The following is a 19902-nucleotide window of genomic DNA, read 5'->3' as shown; positions in this document are numbered from 1 at the left end:
AGAAACAGTTTAAGCAAACATTGAAAGATCTCATAAAAGAAAGTACTCAATGAATTTCTTAATGTGATGTCTCTTCTAAAGCTTTAAGGAGAACTGAGACATCTTCAAACAGGACTGAGAAAATAGCCCACGACCTTAAAGAACTGAAAAACAGATATTCAAACTTTAGATGAAGTGAAAGCATTTGTAACATTCACAGAGCTAGGGAACACTGAATTTTAAGTGCTCACTATGTGCTTATTTATATGACACCCAATTTAGATGAATATTTAGATGAATTTTAAATACAAATAGACCTTTTACTAATGGTGTTGAAAAATACCAATATAATGTGCTTTTTAATATGAGACCACAGAAAACACCTATCAGTTGACTGTGACATTTTCTGCACACAAATACACAGGGCAAACAGAACACACAGACCCAGTGCACAATCATTTCTTTGCACCATAGTTTAAATCAAAGAAAAAAAAGAGACAAAATTATAGAAGGATATATTTTATAATGCATATGATCATCCAAACATAAAATCAGAGACTCATGAAAACATGAAGAGAGTAAGAACAATACTTTCCTAGATTACTTCTAAAGACACTTGAAATTAGAGGCTGTGTAAGGGGATCAAAATTCCAAGAAGTTTATAAAATTATGTAATTGATCAAATATGAAGGTGATGACTTCATAATGAAGAAAAGAGAAGACATCTTATACTGGCTTCTCATAAATGAGTAGAAACAAAAAACTGGAATGACAGGTGTTGATGAACTCCAAATTCAATAAATAAAGTCTCAGCAAAAGGAATAAAAATTAATTTGAAAAACCTTCCTGTTGAATTTCTGTGGAAGCAAATTTCATTTGAGTGTAGAAGAATGACAAAAAATTTGTCTTTATGAAGACATAATAAAGACAGACAAAATTGTAAGCAGTATGGCTAAAAACCAAATGGATTTTTTGGTTTTAAGTGAATCTTTGGAGAGTTGAAGTGAACAGTGATCCTATAGTGGAAATGCAGAAGGCAGAAGAAGATATGTCAAAAATATTTGAAAAATATAATAAAATAAAATCAGTTATGGTATCTGAAATAGGTAAAAACAGTCTTTTCGAATCTGAAAAAACATGCAGAAAAGATGAAAGATTACTAAACTCATTACTCAAATAGCCATGTTTTTTCCTTTATCACTTAATACTTCACTATGCATAGTTAGTTAAGTAGAGTAATAACATGACTTTGCAATGAGTATAATATGTACAAAAATCAATGTGACTGTATAAATTAGAAAGGGTGGTTTGCCAACCAAGAACTTAATTTTAAAAATCCACAGACTAGAGGAAGCTCAAAAACACTAAACAGAATCTGAACAAGTCATAAAATCATAAAATAGTTTGGGTTGGAAGGCACCTTAAAGATCATACAGTTTCAACCCCACTGCCACAGGCAGAAGAAAGCACAGTGATCCTGGGGATTGCTATCAGCTCAGCATAATAGTTTCTGTTCTTCATAACACAATGGAATAAAGGCCCACAGAATGCAAATACAGTAATTAAAAGAAAAGCACTTAGTGGGATGAAGATGTCTAAGGGACTTAGAAAAGGGATTAACCTAAGAATTATTAATATTTAATAATGCTCTCATAACCAAGCAGAGTAATTATTTAATGTCCTGGAAAATAAAACCAAGTCAGAGGATGAAATTAAGAAAATTAAGCTTGATGTAACAGGAGAAGAACTAATTCATTAAAATGAATTACAACTTAATCCTAGGTATTTTTCTCAAGGCAAAAAGTGTAACTCTATTACTAAGGTAATTGTAAAGAGCAGAATTGTTCTGGATTCTTGAAGCATGATATTTCCTAGATCCAGTTGCCTAAATCCAATTCAAAGTTTCATCATTATTCACTGAGTATCATTATAACTGAATTTTGAACATAAAGACTCAGTGAAATTATCCAGCTCAGTCAGAGCCCTGTTTTAGTGGATTCAATATGCCATAGTAGAACGTTAGCCTAAATCTTCAGTCAACTACCAAGGGACAACAGAAATCCTGTTCTTAACTTGCTTTTGAGTGAAACCTCATGACTCATAAATGACATTCAAAATAGTCAGAATGCAAAATTCAGCTACTGAAAAAATCAGTGTGTTTTATCTGTATAAAATGAAAATAAGCCAAAAAAGATAAAGCTGATAATAAAAAAAAGTAATTGAAAAATAACAGAAAGCTACAGGTTTTAAAGCTCTGTAAATAAAAGATGAATCTGCTTCTTTCTTTCTTCCCCTCTATTTCTAATGAAACACACCATTTTGTTTGCGGCTCCATGCTCGAAATTGGATAAAAGATCTTGCCAACACTGGTATGAGAACAAAGTATTCACACAATCTCATGGAGCTCAATTTAGCTGATGAAAATGCATAAAAATCTAACATGATCCAGCAGATGTCACTGATGCACAACAGTGAATATAAGTCACGTGAGGGAAGTTGCTAAAATCAATGTTGAGATTGAATTCAGCCAAGTAAATAGTATTAAATATTCAGAAGTATCAGAAGAATAACAAATGAAGAATTTAAGACAATAACTCAAGCAAAAAATAAGGGAGAATAATTGAAAAGCAAGCAAAAAGCATCTGCCATAAATGAGACTAAAAAGGACAAAGACATTAGGTTTCAAGCATTGCTTGAAACTGAAGCATTTGCCTTTTTAAATTAAGGCAGCAACAGAAGATAATGCAACTGGTGGGGGACAGAGGGGTTTTTTCCTTCAAACTAGCAGCATGAAGTAGGACTCTAAAAAGGATTTCAGAAGTATGTACCTTGTTGTCAGCTGTGGCTTCAAGTTGCTGTTGCAGTTTTGCTATTTGTTCATGAAGATGATATATTTCCTGATCCTTTTCTTGCATGATGTGAGCGAGCCTCCCAGCCACTAAATGATGGTCCTTTATGGCAGCATCTTCAGATTTCTGGATAGCTAGTCCTAGTATTTCCATTTCATCCTGCCAAAATCCCCCCAAAACCATGTTACAGTTGTACATAGCATTTTCTGCATATTCTTATACACGTATTTCAAGTGTAGGAATTAAAATACACAAATTTCATGCAATGACAAGTAATCATATGAGCTTTTCAATATTTTTGGCAAGTTGAATGGTGGAATGCTTGAGAAAGAATTTGGTGTCCTGGAATTTTCAAATTACTTATTTCTGTGGAGGAAGTAGACTAAATCTTCAGCTGCACAGTTACCTTAAATAATTTGTTCTCTTGTTCAAGTTCCTGCAAGTGTGTAGTGGACTCCTTTCGCTGAATTTCTAGCTGCATGTGCAACTGCTGAACTTCTTCATTTTTATTTTCTAGCTCCTCTCGAAACTGCTCCAGTTGCTCCTCAAGGTTCGTGACCTATGTTTCCAACAAAAGGAGCAGGAAAAGAAATAGGAAGCCATACCAAAAATTAAATGTTATGAATTTAAAGTACAATGTCTACTGCAAATTGGTTTGCTATGCACAAACAAAAGAATGTGTACTTGGTGAGATTCTGAGTCCTTAAACTGAATGGAATTTTAAACACCACTAAAAAAATCTGTTTTTCTCAATTGGGCTGAATTTTTATTTTATAAACACTCTTGCAAGTCATAAATATTATAACAGCAACAATCATGGATGATGAGGGAATTTCAAAGGGATTTGGAGTGCCGTCTCTCTAATAACTGCAAAAAATTTCATCTGTATAGTTCACTAAGCTCAACAGAAACCAAAAACTGATCAACCAACATACAAGTGGAAAGATGGAAATTTTCATAGGCATTTTACCTCCTTTTCCTTTCTGTCCACAGCTTCTCGTTCAGCTTGCAGTTGTACTTCAAGAGGTAACTCTCCCTTTATTGTGATGGTGCCAAACTGTTTCCTTTCCTCCACCTATAAAGAAAAATAATACTAAGTTATCAGATTTTAAAAAAATACACTATTCTGGTCTCAAGAAAATAAGAAAGCAGCAAATCCTTGATAAATTTCAACCAAGAAATACCTTTTGCAAGTGGTCTGCACTGATGATTAAGGCTTGTTCAAGTTCTCTTATCCTGCATTCTAGCTTCTCAATTTCTTCATTTCGTTCTTGTATATCTCTCTGAAGCTGCTCCTTAGAGAGCAAAAGCTCACTGCATTTGTCTGTTTTTTCTTTGAGATGATTTGTTAACTGTTCAACCTGATGACAATATGGCAAGATTATTATATGGTACTGCACTGGGAGGGTTTGCTAGCAATAGCAAAAGCAACACCATGCATTTTTGACAGGAAGAAAATATTCCTCTTTTTCTCCCATAATGAAACCCCTACTCTTTAGGTGAAACAGAACGTACAGTCAGAATGCTGTGGTACTACATCCAACAAATACAAACAGCATTATTTAAGGAGTGGTATGTTCTGTGCCACATCGCCTACTCTCGAGATCTGATCTTGTCCTTCTGAAGCCTTCAGACTCTGTAGTGATTTAAAAGCAAGCAGCACAGCATCCCTATGCAACCCACTAAAATGATGCCTTTAACACCTATGGATGGAATGTCTTGACCCTATGGTCAAGATGCTATTTGCCTCGGAGGAAAATCATAGTTCTAAAAATCTGTGACATATTTTTCAAAAGAAGGAGCTGATTAGTGACATACAGGAATATCCTAAAACTCGCTGGATCTTAAACATTGAAGAGAATAGCTATACTTAATTCACAAAAGACAGGAAGCTTTTTTTTCTTGCTGTGTTCCACAAATGGGACCAAACAGATGTCATGGATGTAATAAATTCACTTTCTAAGGGGGACAAAACATCCAAATCAAACATTCTGAATCTCAGTAGGTCAGATGAATGTATCTCAGAAGCAACATATTAAAAGATTAACTAAAGTAGCAGAGATAGTAATATCTATCCATTTCTAGCTGTATTTCAGAAATTATTAATTGAAATTACAGGTAAGAAAGATGCATAACAAATCCATAGTATGATGTACAGAGATAAGACCTGAGTAACTGAGCATGAGACAGGAAAAGTAATCTTTGTCCCACTCAAGAAACTGATTTCAGTATTTACAATTAGGAAGTTACGATGTAGCCAAAAGGTAGAAGACTCAAAGCATTTCAAGAGATAGGAGAGAAGAGGACCAGAACATAAAGCTGACAGGATGGTATTATTGACGTTATCCATCCATGAGTAACACCACAGTCTGAAGTGACCTCAGAAAAGTCCTGAGAGAGAAATGGAAAAATAAAAATCAAGTCTAGAGCAGACTTTATGACAGCCCTCCCTGGAGTAAGTGGACAAAGCTGAAACAACAGTAAGAAACAAATTTAGCTATCGACCAAAAAAACTCATGGCACTCCCTCAAAGCAGAAGAGTATTTTAAAAAAATAGAACAGCTCTCTCTAAAACATGATAAATAATGAAAATACATATATTTACAAAATATTTCAAAGAACACTGTGACATCAAAATATACTATGCAGTAATAATATGTACCACATTTGATAAGATAAATGGAAATCTAATGCATTATTGAAAATCCCATCTATAATTTCTAGCATAGCACATTTAACATCATCTATATCCAAACCAGCTCCTACATCTGTGGTGCTTGCAGACATAATTTTACTGTCTTTCTACCTACTAAAAATTCTAATTTAAAAATATCAAGTATGAATCTAAAAATTTTAATCACAGTTAAAGCTGTCTTTCATTTTACAGCATGCCTTAAATTTCCATTGTAGCATATCTGCCAGCTTAAGAGTGTACACACATGTATATGTATATATAAATCAGGATGATTTTTACATACAGATTCTGAACAAATAGAACAATTTTTATTATGTTATCAAATTAGAACTTTCCTTGGAAGAATTTTTTTTAATGTGAGAATTTTAACCAGGAATTCATATGCTATCCATGCCACAAATAATAAACAGACTTGTAGTAAAATAAACTGAAAATGAACATCCTGGATTCAGGAAAAATAATTGTGCGAAAGCCACCTCCACCTGTGTAAAATGTCAGCAAGAGAGGAACATGCACACTCTTGGCAACAGAAGTAAATAGATGTAGAATTGCTCTATATGTTTTATTTAACACATACCCAGCTAATTCTAGACAATTCATTGCTCACAGAGGCAACCATATCCCATAGTACTGACTGAGCACTGTCAGATTTCATACAAACCTTTGTACTAAAATATATTTAGAAACTCAGTGAAACACAGCTCTAAACCTGCAAAATTCCAAATAAATACTTTGACACGCTCATCTCACATATAGCAATTTATGTGCTATTACTCTCTGTGATTCTAAGCTATATCCTAGAATCATAAAATGGTTTTGCTTGGAAGGGACCTTAAAGGTCACCTAGGTCCAACACACCTGCCACAGGCAGGGACACCTTCCACTATTTCATATAATACAGAGTACTAAATATTGCTAATATTTTAAGAATTGAATGACAGCAACCAAACTACCCCAGTAAGATCTTTGATTTGAAAACAACAGTCTAATGTAATAGAGGCCATTTTAATACCGAAAATCAAGCAAGAAAATAATGCAAAAGTATCAGCCCTGATCAAAAAAGCAGCACACAACAAAACCCACAAAACATAAATGTAATTTAATTGACTAACAAAACATCAAACAAAATCTGCAAAAGCATTATAATGGAAAGCATTTGCACTACTGCCACTTCTTGATTTTGCTAAGTCTAAGAGTTTTCTGTGATTCCCTTGAGCTGCTGTTCTACAGTCACTACATTTGTTTCAGTGCCAAAAGACTTTCACTGGGGAGGTTCAGGCATACACACACAGTGCTACAACATGTCAGGTGTTAAACCTCAGTAACTCGATTCCCTCAGTGGTGTACCTGTGCTATAAAATAGGATGTCAAAAAAAGAGGTAAGAACATGTAAAATTGCTAAAATATTCTTTAATATTTCCACAAACTTTTGAGAACAGTGGATTTTCTAAGTTAAGTAAGGAGAGAGCCTTATTGAAAGTCAAGAAGTTTCTGTATGTCTGCTACTAAAACCAAACAGCCTAAAATAAAACCCCAAAACACAGTTCCACCACTTTCCTGCAAAACCTTCAATCTCAGGGCATTTACTTTCCTGGCTTGCAAACAAATGCTGAGTAGGTACACCATAAAATAGTCTCATTATAATATCTTAACAGCTGTCAGCTTGTCATTTATGTTCATTGAGTACATGTAATAAGATGTGTCACCTCTCTGGTTTGATGTTCATTGACAGGCTGACTCCTTTGTGGAACCTTAAGCTGCTGCTCCAGCTTCTGTATCTCTTGCTGGAATACATCTCTCTCATGTTCTCGGTCAATTGCTTGCTCCTGAAAGTTAAAAAATGATGTGGATACACCATTAGATTTAAAAACTATCCAAGTTAAGTGTCATCGCTTCTGACTTGCATTAATGTGAGGCAGGTAACAGTAATGTCAGTATTTGTAAGGTAGCAGTACCTACTGCAGATATACCACTGACATCTTTATCATGTGAGGAAATAAATGTCATAATTTTAATAAAAAAATTAGCACAGCAGAGACATGTCAAACAATATTTCAAAAAAATGCCAGGTTTGTTTTTTCTATTCCAGGTATACCACACAAATGACAATAAACAAATATTTTATTATTTCTTCTCTACTATTTATCTTTGATAAATGTAGAATAAATAGAAATTCAAAAGAGAAATTAACTCTGGGTTAATATTATGAAAAGCCATCAGAAAAGTAACAAGTATAAATTTCTTGAAATACAGAGCTGTCCTGAGCAAGCATCTCCAATTAATTTTCAACTTTTAAAATGTTATTGAATTCTTGGGCTGGAACCTACAACACTGCCTATACTTGTTATCATCTGTCTGTGTTTGCTCAAAATCTGAAAAAAACCAGCATTTCTCCCTGAACCAAACTTCAGTAGCAGTGCTACCCACCTTCACGGTACTGGCCTTTTACCATACTTACATCTAGAAATTTTCTTGTTTTCTCCAGTTGCTTCTCCAAGGCCTGGTTTTGCTGCCTTAAGTCCATTAGTTCTGCATTTTTCTCTTGTTCTAGCTCTATGAAACGATTGACCTGTTCTTCCAAGTCTATTTCCAAGACTTTAACTTGCTTCTGAAGGTCATCATACTCTTTTTCAGCTTGACGTTGTACTTCAATTTTTTCCTTCATTAACTTTTCTGTTTCCTCCAGTAATTCTGAGTATAATAAAAGCATCATTACATTTCGATATGAATAGTAAGCAATATTATGAAACAAAACCACTCCCCAAGGTATCCATGCTGTAATCTGCAGAAGGATGTGAACTGGCTTGGGTTTTTATTACTTTTCTTTCTTTGAAAAAATATTTTCTTCTGAGAAATAATCATGATAGTGACTGAAGCAAATTTGTATTAAAATTACTATCCTTTAGGTAGTCTTCAAAGGCTGTTACTGAAATTGCATCAAATCACTTCCCTGTTTAGGTTTCTTATCAATTAAAAGGCCTTTGTACAATTGAAAAGAAAAGAAAATGCATTGGGTCAAACCACAGCTAGAGTCAGCACAGGAATTAACAGTGATGCATGGAAAACCCAACCCTCTTCTCATCCCCATCGCCAGTAAAATCAATCCACTCCCAGATTTCATTATTTAATGTGAAACATATAAATAACTTGAGGGAAATACTAAAAGACTTAGCGAGGTTGCTGGGAAGACAGAGAGGAAAATTACTGACCTGCTACTGGAGCTTGCAAGATCAGTGACCGCATGAATGCCCAATTTTGAGTCATCATGGAAAAGCCAGCAAGCACATACATAGGAAAGCCCCAAACCACTCTAAGACTCTTAAGCCACAGCCCACTGAAGTGCTATTGAATAACTGCATGAACCCCTTGAGGTAAAACCCAAATGGCAAAGTGCACTTACTTTTGGAGAATCTTACAAACAGGATTGATATTTAGACAGAAACAATAAAATTTACTAGAGAAGAAAGATCCTTCAGGCACCATCATCTTAGATCGTATTTAACCAATTCTCATTTCTAGGTAACCATTATATACCAATATAATAAGATGTTTAATTATCAGTGAATGACACAGCTGTATTTGGAAATAAAAAGAAATAAAAGACTAGAAAAATATCTCTCAAATACCATCTAAGTAACTGCAATTCATAGGTGAATAAGATGATGGTTATTGATGAATTTGCTTATTATGTTTAGAAATTATAAGAAATGTTGTTAGCAAAATGTAGAACTGAGTATGAAATACAACATCAAAGCTGCAGGCCAGTAAGAATTACAAGTAACGTCAGTAAGCCAAAAGCCCAATAATCCTGATTAACAGTGTCAGTACGTGTTAAGTCTTCCACCCAGTTACAGATGGGCCATGCAACATACAAACACACCTGCTTGGGAAGCTGCATCGACTGCAGCATCTACTAGGCCTAGGAGAATAGAGAGAGAGAAAAAACAAAAAAAAGAAGCAAAGTAATTCACATGCCAGCTATAGTTTTCTTGTGGTGCAACAATGTAAGAGAAAATGAAGCCAAAGATAGATGTGGCATTTAATGACAAAGTTGTTGAGATAACTTAGGGAATGTGACAAGTTATTCTGGTATGGATGATATACCATATTTATAGAACTGTTTATCCTTACAGCTCTTAAACATGAAAATAACTCTAATATATTTAGAAGCCTAACCCTTATAAAAAAGTAACTAAAATGGAATCACAGACAAGGATCTTTTTTATTACAGAGCAGGAAGCAGCAGGTTGTTCTTAAAATTTCGTCATTACAGAAAATTGCAGGAAATTGCAAACACACAAGATGTGCAATCTATAAAAATATCAACATTATAAATGGGAATAAATTTCTAGAAATTAAGTCAAATAATAACTTCATCCTGCAATTTACAACGTAAGCACTGCAACACTTGAAAGATCAGTACTTCTTAAAACCCTCGTGTTCTAATTTTCTTCCTCAATTCAACATGAAATATTAATTTCAGTTATTAGTTTAAGGAAGAATTAAAAGACACATTTATTTATTGAGGGTAAATGCTTTTTTTGAGTAAGCAGTTAGTTAGATTACATTGACATGGTATATATATGAAATTTTCACCAGATACAGGGCTGAAAGTTTTCATTACTGGCAGATAAAAGGTTTTCCTTATCATGCAACTGTTGAGCTATTCTTCCCTGAAAGAGGAATTTATTAGAAAAGTTTATCTTCTGTGACTAAAATAAATACAGCCACCACATGTAGTGCAATCATTTTCTGGTAGCTATGCTTCCTAGTCTATCTTTAAGTCTGTTTGGAAAGTATTTAGACAGTATTTTTATCCACTGCTGCTATTCTATCTCCAGTGGTAATCTAAATAAAAGCAGGCTTTTGGAGATAAAGCTTATTCTGGTTGAAAGAACAACTGTAATTTTTCAACACTTCTAAAAATTCAGTCATTTCTTGTTTAAAAATCAAGAAAAGCTATCACGCTAACATTAGGCAACAGGTGTGAAAATACCACAGTTGGTCCCATCACACTTTTATTAATGATCACAAAGGCAATGGGGAGAAGCCTTTGCTAAGAGTACTTATTATTTTATTTGGAAGCATAAGCAAATCTCATAGAAAGATTCAGATGAATACATACGCTGCTCTACTGGCCCCGCCTCTGCTCTCATGGCGTCCTTCTGTCTGGAGAGTAATTCCTTTTCTTCCTGGACCTGCTGCTGTTCAGCCTCTAACTCCTGCAATTTGTTACCTGTACACAGCAGCTCTTGCTCTAGATGGTCAATTACATCTATTTTTTCCTGGAGTTGTTTTTCCAGAAATGCTTTTTCATCTGCATAACCATCAATGAGGCCTGTAAAAACATCAGTTTGGAGGCAGATTTAATAGACAATCAAAACCAATTCTTTTCTTGTTGAAGTCACTATTGCATTCCAACATGCATGCACATATATGTTAGATGCTAAACACCTGATAATTTCTACTCCTGTCCTTGCTATCCTTTCATGATGAACAAATTACAGGAAAGATACCAGAACACCAAATATAGCCCTTAATTTTTACTCAGCACAAAACCTCTGGAGCAAACAGGAACTCCAAGGCCAAGGAAAAATATATATGCAATAAAGACAGGAGAAATAAGAAATTTAAATCAATTCAGTATAAATCACTATAAATCCAGTCTTGAATCAGTATTAAAATGGATTTTACCCTACCTTGAGAATGCAGAAATACTAAAGGTATTTCCATTTGTTAACCATGTAAACCCATCTTTTTTTTCCATATTTGAATTCACAGAGAGCACAGACATATAGGACTGGATATTGAAACAGAAAATACTGACCAGGGAACATTAACATTTCAAAACTTTGAGACAATATAAATGCCAGTGGTTATTCTCATCATATCAGATGCTGTTCACAATTAATATGTAACAGATTTGAAGTTGAGAAGGCATTCCCAGGTAAAATGGAATGCACACTCACACAAAAAATTATGAAGCCTGCTAAAATCACACATTGTGATATTTACTTCTGCCAGGGTTTGGGTTTTTTTTGAGATGTAATGAAAATTGTCAGAGTTCAGTGAACAAATTTGCATTAGCTTTTCTATCACATCAGATAAGTCATATCTGACACCACTAAAACCCAAGAGGTTTGAAAATGTCTCAGCTGCAGCATTTTTTGTCATAAAAATGATCACAAATGACACATTTAATCTCAAGAGAAAACAGAGTACCACCTGATGTATAATGAACTAAGACATTGTTCTGCATACCTACCTAAGAAATTCAATAAAAGAATGTAGTTTGCCAGAGTATTCTCACAACTCAGTTCAATGGGCAGAAATCAAATAAAAAGAGTTCTATGACATCTTTGTTTTGTTAAACCAACACCAACAAAAAAGATGCCAGTCATTTAAAAGTACATTAATTTCAAATGCACCTAACTTAAAACTGTGCAATGTAATTATCAAGGGTTAAAACTAACATCTAATTCTGTCTCTTATATTCTAGAACTGTTCATGAACAAAATCAACAGCCATTCTGTCGTAATATACTAGGCATTTTTACTTTATTATTGAAGATGTGTGAATAGAATTTATATCAAGACAAAATATTATCCTCCAAAGAAAGCAGCAACATATAGCTGCCTACATTCTGAAATTCTTCAATATTAAACATTTTGTAACTCCATCTGTGTCAGAATATAAATTCTTAGGTAATTTGTATCTTGTGGAAGAGTTCTTCCTATTTTTGCGTATTAAAATGTGTTCCAAACAATCCTTTTTCACTCTTAATTTAATCTTGAAAAGAACAAAAGTAGTAATGCCTATTTCAGATTTTAATCTGTTCCTTCTGAAATAAATTTTCATCCTTTCTGGTTTTGCTGAATCTACTGAAACTTTGCAGCCAGTACTGCTGCTGCTGAAACACAACATTCATGCTGTATGAACTGACAGGCCACCAACTGTCCCTCACACCACATTTTAGACACATGGCTTAGAAACCTACACTGCTTTTCAGCTTATGTGTGTCCCAGCTATTAACAGCATGTGAAATGATGCATTATCTGTTTATGTAAAAAAAAAGGAAGCCTGGCAGGGTAGCATTCTCCAGGAGCAAAATTTGACTATCAAACTTCACTCTATGCTCCCACTTCGAAACAGAGATGTCTGCTTAGCTTCAAAACCATCAAAAATATCTTTCTATTTACTACTACAGAGATCTTATCTATAGAGCAGGTGCTTTTTACATCTTTTTCAGATGCTAATCAGAAATAATGATAGAAATGTTGGGTGGCTACAAAACACTGAGCTATCAAAACAAGTGAATAAATAGTCTGTCATACTGGAACATATTTTCCTGATGTCACAATAGATTATTAGATTTCCCCTGTTGTATGACCCTACAATTTTTAACTGCTTCCTTAACACAGTCGCAAATACACTTTTTAAAAGTGCAAACTGAAACTTTTCACCACCATGTAATCACATTCAGATTACATATTCTGTGTCAAGGTCAACAGGCAGCAGGCACAAACAGAAATATGGGAAACTGCACTTCAGCATATGAAAATAAGTGAGGGTTTTTTTTCCCCTTTCCTCTCATTGACGCTGGTTGAGCACTGGAACAGCAACTCAGAGAGGCTGTGGACATTCAAAACCTGACTGAACATGGTCCTAGGCAAGCTGCTCTACCTGATCTTGCTTTGAGCAAGGGGCAGGGAATAATAAATCTCCAGAGGTGCCTTCCAGCCTCAACTATTTACGATTCTAAGTTGTTAAAATTTAAGGTTGTCTGCACAAGCAAACATATGATGTGACGAAATAAATTAATTTTGAGGATCCAAACACATACACAACCTATTCTTTTTAATATTGTCATGTATATTTTCAGACAATAAGCGAGTCAAAACTGGAAAACAGAATCACAGTGTGGTTGGTGTTGGTAGGGACCTCCAGAGGTCATCACGTCCGTAACTATCCAGAAGGCTGATAACATCCTAAAATTTGCAATGAAACTGATCAAGTTTGCAATTTCTTTACCCAATTAATAAGTAAGTAGGTGCAAAGTCCAACAACTCATGAAAAAAAGCTACTCACTTTCAGCTTTACTAAGCTCCAAAGCCAACTGCTCTCTAGCTTTGGCTTCCTCATTGAGACGTTCTTGTAGCTCTTCCTGATACCTGATAAATTCTGTGGCTTCTTGCTGCTTCTTGAAGGACTCTCGCATGAGCTCTGTCTGAGTAATTTTAGCATGTTCAAGCTATCACAGGAAAAAAATTACAGAAATTAGATAAACACCTATCATTCCCATTTAATTTACAGTTGCTTTACAGTGCAATGGGAAGCCTCACATAACTTCACTAGACATTTGATAAAATCTTTATTGAACACTCATTTGCAGAGTACAAGATGAAGACTGACTTATAAAAGACTAAGCAAACATGTTTTGTCAGTAGAGTGAACTCCATGAGCCACCTGGCTAAATCCGTGTCTTTGTTCCGGTAATTCCTGATTTATGAGTTTACACTAGATTCACCTTTGTTTACACATGAGTTTTGCACTAAATACAAGTAAGCTACCACCCACCATACACTAAGAATGGCTAAAAAACATAAAACTGGCAGAAGCCTTATTATAGATTGACTGAAATGGTACTTCATCTCTTTTTCTGCTTAACATGAAGATTGATGAGAACACCAGGAAAATGTGAATTTTCAGAGTATTGCACATATCAACCAACAAGGGAGTAAAGCAGTGCTTCTTCTAACAGTGTCAACCTAGCAGAATTACTAAGATTTTTTTTTTATTCTTCTCCACTTGTCTGGTGGGTTAATATTTAACATGTACTGACACAGATGCAGAAGTTTCACTGTGCCACTATCCTGAAGTACTGGAAAATCATGTCACATAAAACTGCATATTTACAGTTTAGATGTATCCAAAGTGAGGATTTCAAAACTAATTAAAATTAGAATTACAAAAGTAAAATAATGCATAAAGATTAAACATTGCTAGAAGTTTTGATTACACAAAATGTCTAACATAATACCAAACCGAAATCAATTACCAAAATCATTACTTCTCAACTATTAACATTTATTGTCTACAGCCACCTCTCATAGGGACACAAGCACTATTTGTTAGACCTGAACTCTTGCAAGAGTTTTTATGTGGCTTGTATTCAAAATAAGACAATTTATTCTGAATAAGAACAAGAGATGTCAGAAGATGAAATAACGTATTTTATACTCCTTTGGGGTTTTTTTTTGTTTGTTTGTTTTGTTTTTTTGTTTGTTTGGGTTTTTTTAATTTTTAATATTCTGGTTATTGGCAGATATTTGAAAGATAGTAACATCTACAGTTTCTATAAACTATTCTGTCTCTTGATTTCTTAAAAATATAAAAGCTTTCTCACTAAGTCCCACTAAGATTGTGAATATGAGTTTGTTTTAAAAGCTCATAAAAATGGGTTAAATAACATTAAATAGAACAGTGAACACAAAATTATTCACTAACACTTTGAAAAGAAAATCTGAATTCTCAATACATCCTCTTATAATACACTGAATTTAAATAATTTCTTTTCTACAGCATTCCATTTCAGATGTGCATCATTAACACGTTCATAGTAATTATTTATTCTGACAGGCTCTGAAAGGTCTAAATACTGCAACTATCTGAACTGGTTTGAGGTATTTTTAAAAACCACAGAGCACCCTTACTTTATCAAGTGCTTAATGAAAGCCACCTCGGATAAAGGGGAAACATACGATAGATTTACTGTACATAGACAATTGTAAAAATGGCTTCCTGAAATGCATGAAATATTCCAGTTAGAACTCAGAATAAAAATTATTCTCCAGCTTTTTGCAGCAATAACAACTCACAGTACTATTAAAAATATCACAAGGTGAAACGAGAAAGAAGTACAAACACAAACATGATTTTTTAAGATCCACAGTTTCTCCACAGGATCAGGGCAAGCAAGCTGCCAGCTTGTGCTAGTTACTGTTACTAGTCAGTGCACCAAAGCTAAAAGGGAACAACCTGGAATTCAGTCTCTCCCCCACTGTGAATTACTCTCCACGAGAAAAAGGAAATGTAGTTAAGTAACACTGAAGTGCTTTAAAAGGAGCACTCAAATATCTGGAATTCAACATATTTTTGTGTCTGATAAATTTCTTATGTGAGAAATGACCAGAGAATTGTATAATTAGGACTGTTTCAGTGCCCACTGAAAACTGACTAGGAAAAGAGCTTGTTAGCAATACAATTTTAAACAGAGACAAGTTTATATAATTTTTTACTGCATTCTCTTCTATTTAAGATAAATTTCTTTCAGAAAACTTTTATACTTACTGAATAGGGAGGTGTAGGCAAGGAGATTTTAGAGACAACTTTTAAAATGTGCCCGTTTTTTTTGTGGCTGAAGTGAAAAATGGAAGTATTCACAACTACAGAATTATTGTCATCCAAGTGTTCAGTGAAAGGAAAAGGATATGGTAAAGGCACACGAGATTCAACCTCATATGTATCTTCTTCTTGGCCTTCAGTCCACAAACCATTAAACAGATTAGATGCCCAGTAGGTGCGGTAAGAATCCATTCCAAAAAATATTGCTCTGGCTGCCTTCTCAACCGTCCCGTGGGTATTTTGCACTAGCTAGGCTGGCTTTAGAAATTTCTGATAGGAATTTATAACAGAACAAGTGTGTTTAACAGTCTGAAGACACATTCCAGCACAGTCAGTGATGAACCTACTCACAATCAGTAGGAAGCCTCAGATCACTTTTCAAGTTGAGTAATTCAGGGGTGGATTAATCCGAAACAAAAAGGTACAGGAAAACTTCTTATGGTCACTCCTAAAAAATCCTTCTTAGAGAAGTATCACATGAAAAAGCAACAGAAATCTTCCAACAGCAACTGGCAAGTAATCCAAGGCAAGGAAGCAGAATCTTCTGCCTGCACAGGAGTGCTGCAGCAGACAAACAAGCTAACAAAACTGAAACTAAAAATTTTCCAACTCCACTACGGCAGATGAAAGAATAATACAGGCAAGTCATTATTTGCATTCATCCTTGTTGCTGCAGTTAATTCAACAGGAAGAAATTTCTCAAACTGTGCTAGTTTAAAGGCTTCCTGCTAGTATCTGCTAACTGCAAGACTTCAGGGGAGTGGCCCAGTTTATTTACCAATACATAACACCAGCAGGTGGAATTTGAATTAATACACCCACTATATGCCTTGCCTCAAGTTTCAAACTGCACTTCAGGTCTGAAACTGTGTGTTCAGACAGGTCCCATACAAACGCTTTGAAGATTTTGCCAGGTTTTCTCTGACTCTTTTAAGTTTATTTGAAGAAATGGGTACATGTCTGTACACAAAACACAGCTGATTAGAGGAAAGGTTAAAATGAAAATCTTTTCTGTCCATAACCACTTTTAGATTATAAAATATTGCAGAAAGAAAAAAAGGATTCAGTTTCTGAATATTTAAAAATAATTTTCAAGTCACCTATATATGTGTGGTGCATACGAGAACTGATATATAATCCAGTAAGCAGACAAGCTTGAATGCTTGCAAAGCCCCTCTAAGAACAGCCAGAGAACTGTCAATATTTATATTTTGGGAAAATGTGTGAACTGGAGGATTTTTTAATTAACTTAAGAAAAAAAGCCAAACATATATGATCATCAGTGATAAATCCATATTTGTATAATAGACATTAATGAAGAAATGTGTCTGTATGTGTTTGAGCCATAATTCTGTTGCTGGTATTGGCAAAGTCTCAGCTACAAAGCTGTGAAGGAAAATACTTTGACACCTTCAAATTGCCAGGTACAAAACCTGAAAGTAAAGCACATGATAAAAGCAGGATGATTTGAACTGACCTAGGTATATAGTTCCTATTTCAGTTAACAAGGAAGTACTTCAGACAGCAATTAACATCCCAGCACACAAAGCACTCCGATAGTAAACTGCCTCTTTTTTGGATACTATTCCTGAATCACATACCTCACACAACTACTGGAGTGCACATTCCTTTTCTGATAGCGAGGTGGATATGTGCTTCACTGGCCATGTTTAAGTCATAGCTGGAAGAGACAGCAGGAGAGCTCCACCTTTTTAGCCAGTGAATTGACTAAAATGTTTGTCAAGAGAACGAGACACAGTTCCCCTTAATCCTCCCTCTTCACAAGCTCTATGTGCTCTGACACCTCCTGTCTCATCTCCTGGATGTAGCAGAGTGCAGATGATCCATATGAGCAATGAAAGACTGCCCTGGATTGGTAAGAATGCCCAAATTCCTCTGCAGACCAAAGCAGATTTCTAGCAGGGAAGTATATTCATCAGCAAAGTCATGCTGGAGCAGTCTTTTTTTGGGTGGAGGCACCTGAAGCATTGTTACAGCTGTCAAAATGAACCTATGGGTTTTAGGCTTATGAAAACACAATCACAGGAAAAATAAAGAAAAAATCCCAACTGAGACACAAAATTAAAAGTGCTTCTCTGTTAAATCACCCCACCTGATTTGAAGTTTCACTGATAGCTTCCAGAAGCTTTTCAACAGCCGCCTGCAGTCGAGAACTAATATTCAGAATGAGCTCTTCATTTTCAGGATCTATTTCCATCCCACTTTCTGCAAGATGTTGGCTCAGCAGTCCTTCACCTGCTGCTCCTGACCACATATTAATATCCTCATCTCCCATACTACTACCATGATATAAGGAACAGGACTCTGAGGAAAAAAAAAGTAGTTACTTTTTCACACAGACTCTTAGAAACTGCAATCATGAAAAACTGTGCAACTGAGTTACAAAAAGAAAGACAAGTCCGAAAATGATTAAAATATTCGTCTCGGTCACAAAAACAAAAAGGGAAATACTGCATACTAAAGCTCACACAAACAAGATAAACAATATGTTAATCAGAAGTGTAAGAGAAAAGGAGATATTAACAGACAATATTTTAGACATACTTTCAGTATGCTCAGGGGCTCTGATGCTCATCTTCAAACCTTTGTTAAGATCAGTAATCCTTACTAGTTAGAATAACTTGCCCTAATACTTGCAAGATTTTCTTTAAAGTACAAATCAGTTAAAAAAGTCCAAACAAAACCAAAACCAGACTGCCAGTCCCTCTTTCATCAACACGTTACTATGCATTAACACAAAACTGTTCAAGTCAGTGAATCAAACTCAAGTGAGTAAAAGGAAAAGCATGCATGCAATTCAGACGGCTTCTTAGGACAAAAAGACTGGAATACAGAACAACAATATCCAGCATGGTTATTAGTGAACTGAAAATTTACTAAAATCAACAAATTTTACTAAAACTTGAACAAATCAAGTACAGTGCAGCAGGACTGCAACTGTTCCTGCAGCTGGGCCACCTGGCACCTGCCTGCTTCTCAATCTTCCTGAGATCTGATCCCATTTAAGGATTCCCATTCTTTCTGAAAAGCCAGACACACAAGGTTTGCCTATGGTATTAGGCTGATAGCAATTCATCTAGAAAACAGCAAATTTGCCATATTTAGAATTAAAGGGCTGTATTTAAACAATGCAAGTGAAAGCTAAGTCTTGAGATGTTTTAAAATCACACTTTTGGTATGAAAGAACAGTACAGTAGGTGTATCATGACAGTAGAAACTACTGTTGATAAAGTCTTTTAATAACAAAGAAGTATTATGAACTTAGACTTACAGATTTGAAATGTCAGAAATAAATGCTACAGTGAAGAATTTTTTAAAATGACAATTTATTTAAATGAAGCATATTTCTGGAATGTATTTAAAATAAATATTTTGATATGGTGCATTTTTTTAATAATTAGATGCTTTTGCTTGGGATTTTCTCAAAAATATCTTATTTTTCAGGAACAGCAGTATAACTAAATGAATTAAAAACAGTCAATGTCTGTTAAGCAATGAAGTTGCAATACTGGGCTATCTTTGAATTCCAGTTCCTGGTTACTCCACAAATTGTGACTGCTGAACTAGAACAGTTTGTTTAGCTATAGAAATTGAATCGAAATTACAACAGGTCAATCTCACAAATTGCCTTTAAAACCATAGTTAGGTCTTGTTGTTTTTGCCTCCTAACCAGGCAGGCAAATAATAATATGAACACTCTTGTTGATGTTTTTTGAACCTATCAAGCAATTCAGGTTCTATTTTTGAGGTTTGTTTTTAACTTTTTTGTAGCAAGCTGCAACACGATTAACCACCTGGTGTACTTAATATACATTCCTACCTGCAAGTATTCTGACAATAATACCTACAGCTATATATATATATATATATATATATATATATATATATATATATATATATATATGATCTATACACAACAGACTAATCTATAGTATTTTTATTTGAGGAAGGTTT

General features: G+C 34.7%; 1 protein-coding gene across 1 annotated transcript in view; it reads right to left on the bottom strand.

The window, feature by feature from the left end:
* Positions 1 to 19902, bottom strand: part of AKAP9 (A-kinase anchoring protein 9) — a 105486-nt gene that overhangs the window by 20196 nt on the left and 65388 nt on the right. Inside the window, exons 22-30 of the mRNA XM_062507814.1 lie at positions 18041 to 18252; positions 13612 to 13774; positions 10649 to 10861; positions 7982 to 8214; positions 7230 to 7349; positions 4013 to 4189; positions 3799 to 3903; positions 3235 to 3387; positions 2808 to 2987 (exon numbers count right to left, since the gene is read on the bottom strand). Coding sequence (XP_062363798.1) covers positions 2808 to 2987; positions 3235 to 3387; positions 3799 to 3903; positions 4013 to 4189; positions 7230 to 7349; positions 7982 to 8214; positions 10649 to 10861; positions 13612 to 13774; positions 18041 to 18252 — 1556 coding nt within the window. The remainder of the gene's footprint in view (positions 1 to 2807; positions 2988 to 3234; positions 3388 to 3798; positions 3904 to 4012; positions 4190 to 7229; positions 7350 to 7981; positions 8215 to 10648; positions 10862 to 13611; positions 13775 to 18040; positions 18253 to 19902) is intronic.

The sequence above is a fragment of the Cinclus cinclus genome, chromosome 1, assembly GCF_963662255.1.
Source record: "Cinclus cinclus chromosome 1, bCinCin1.1, whole genome shotgun sequence".
NCBI classification, from domain to species: domain Eukaryota; kingdom Metazoa; phylum Chordata; class Aves; order Passeriformes; family Cinclidae; genus Cinclus; species Cinclus cinclus.
This window is presented reverse-complemented; position numbering and strand designations above follow the sequence as displayed.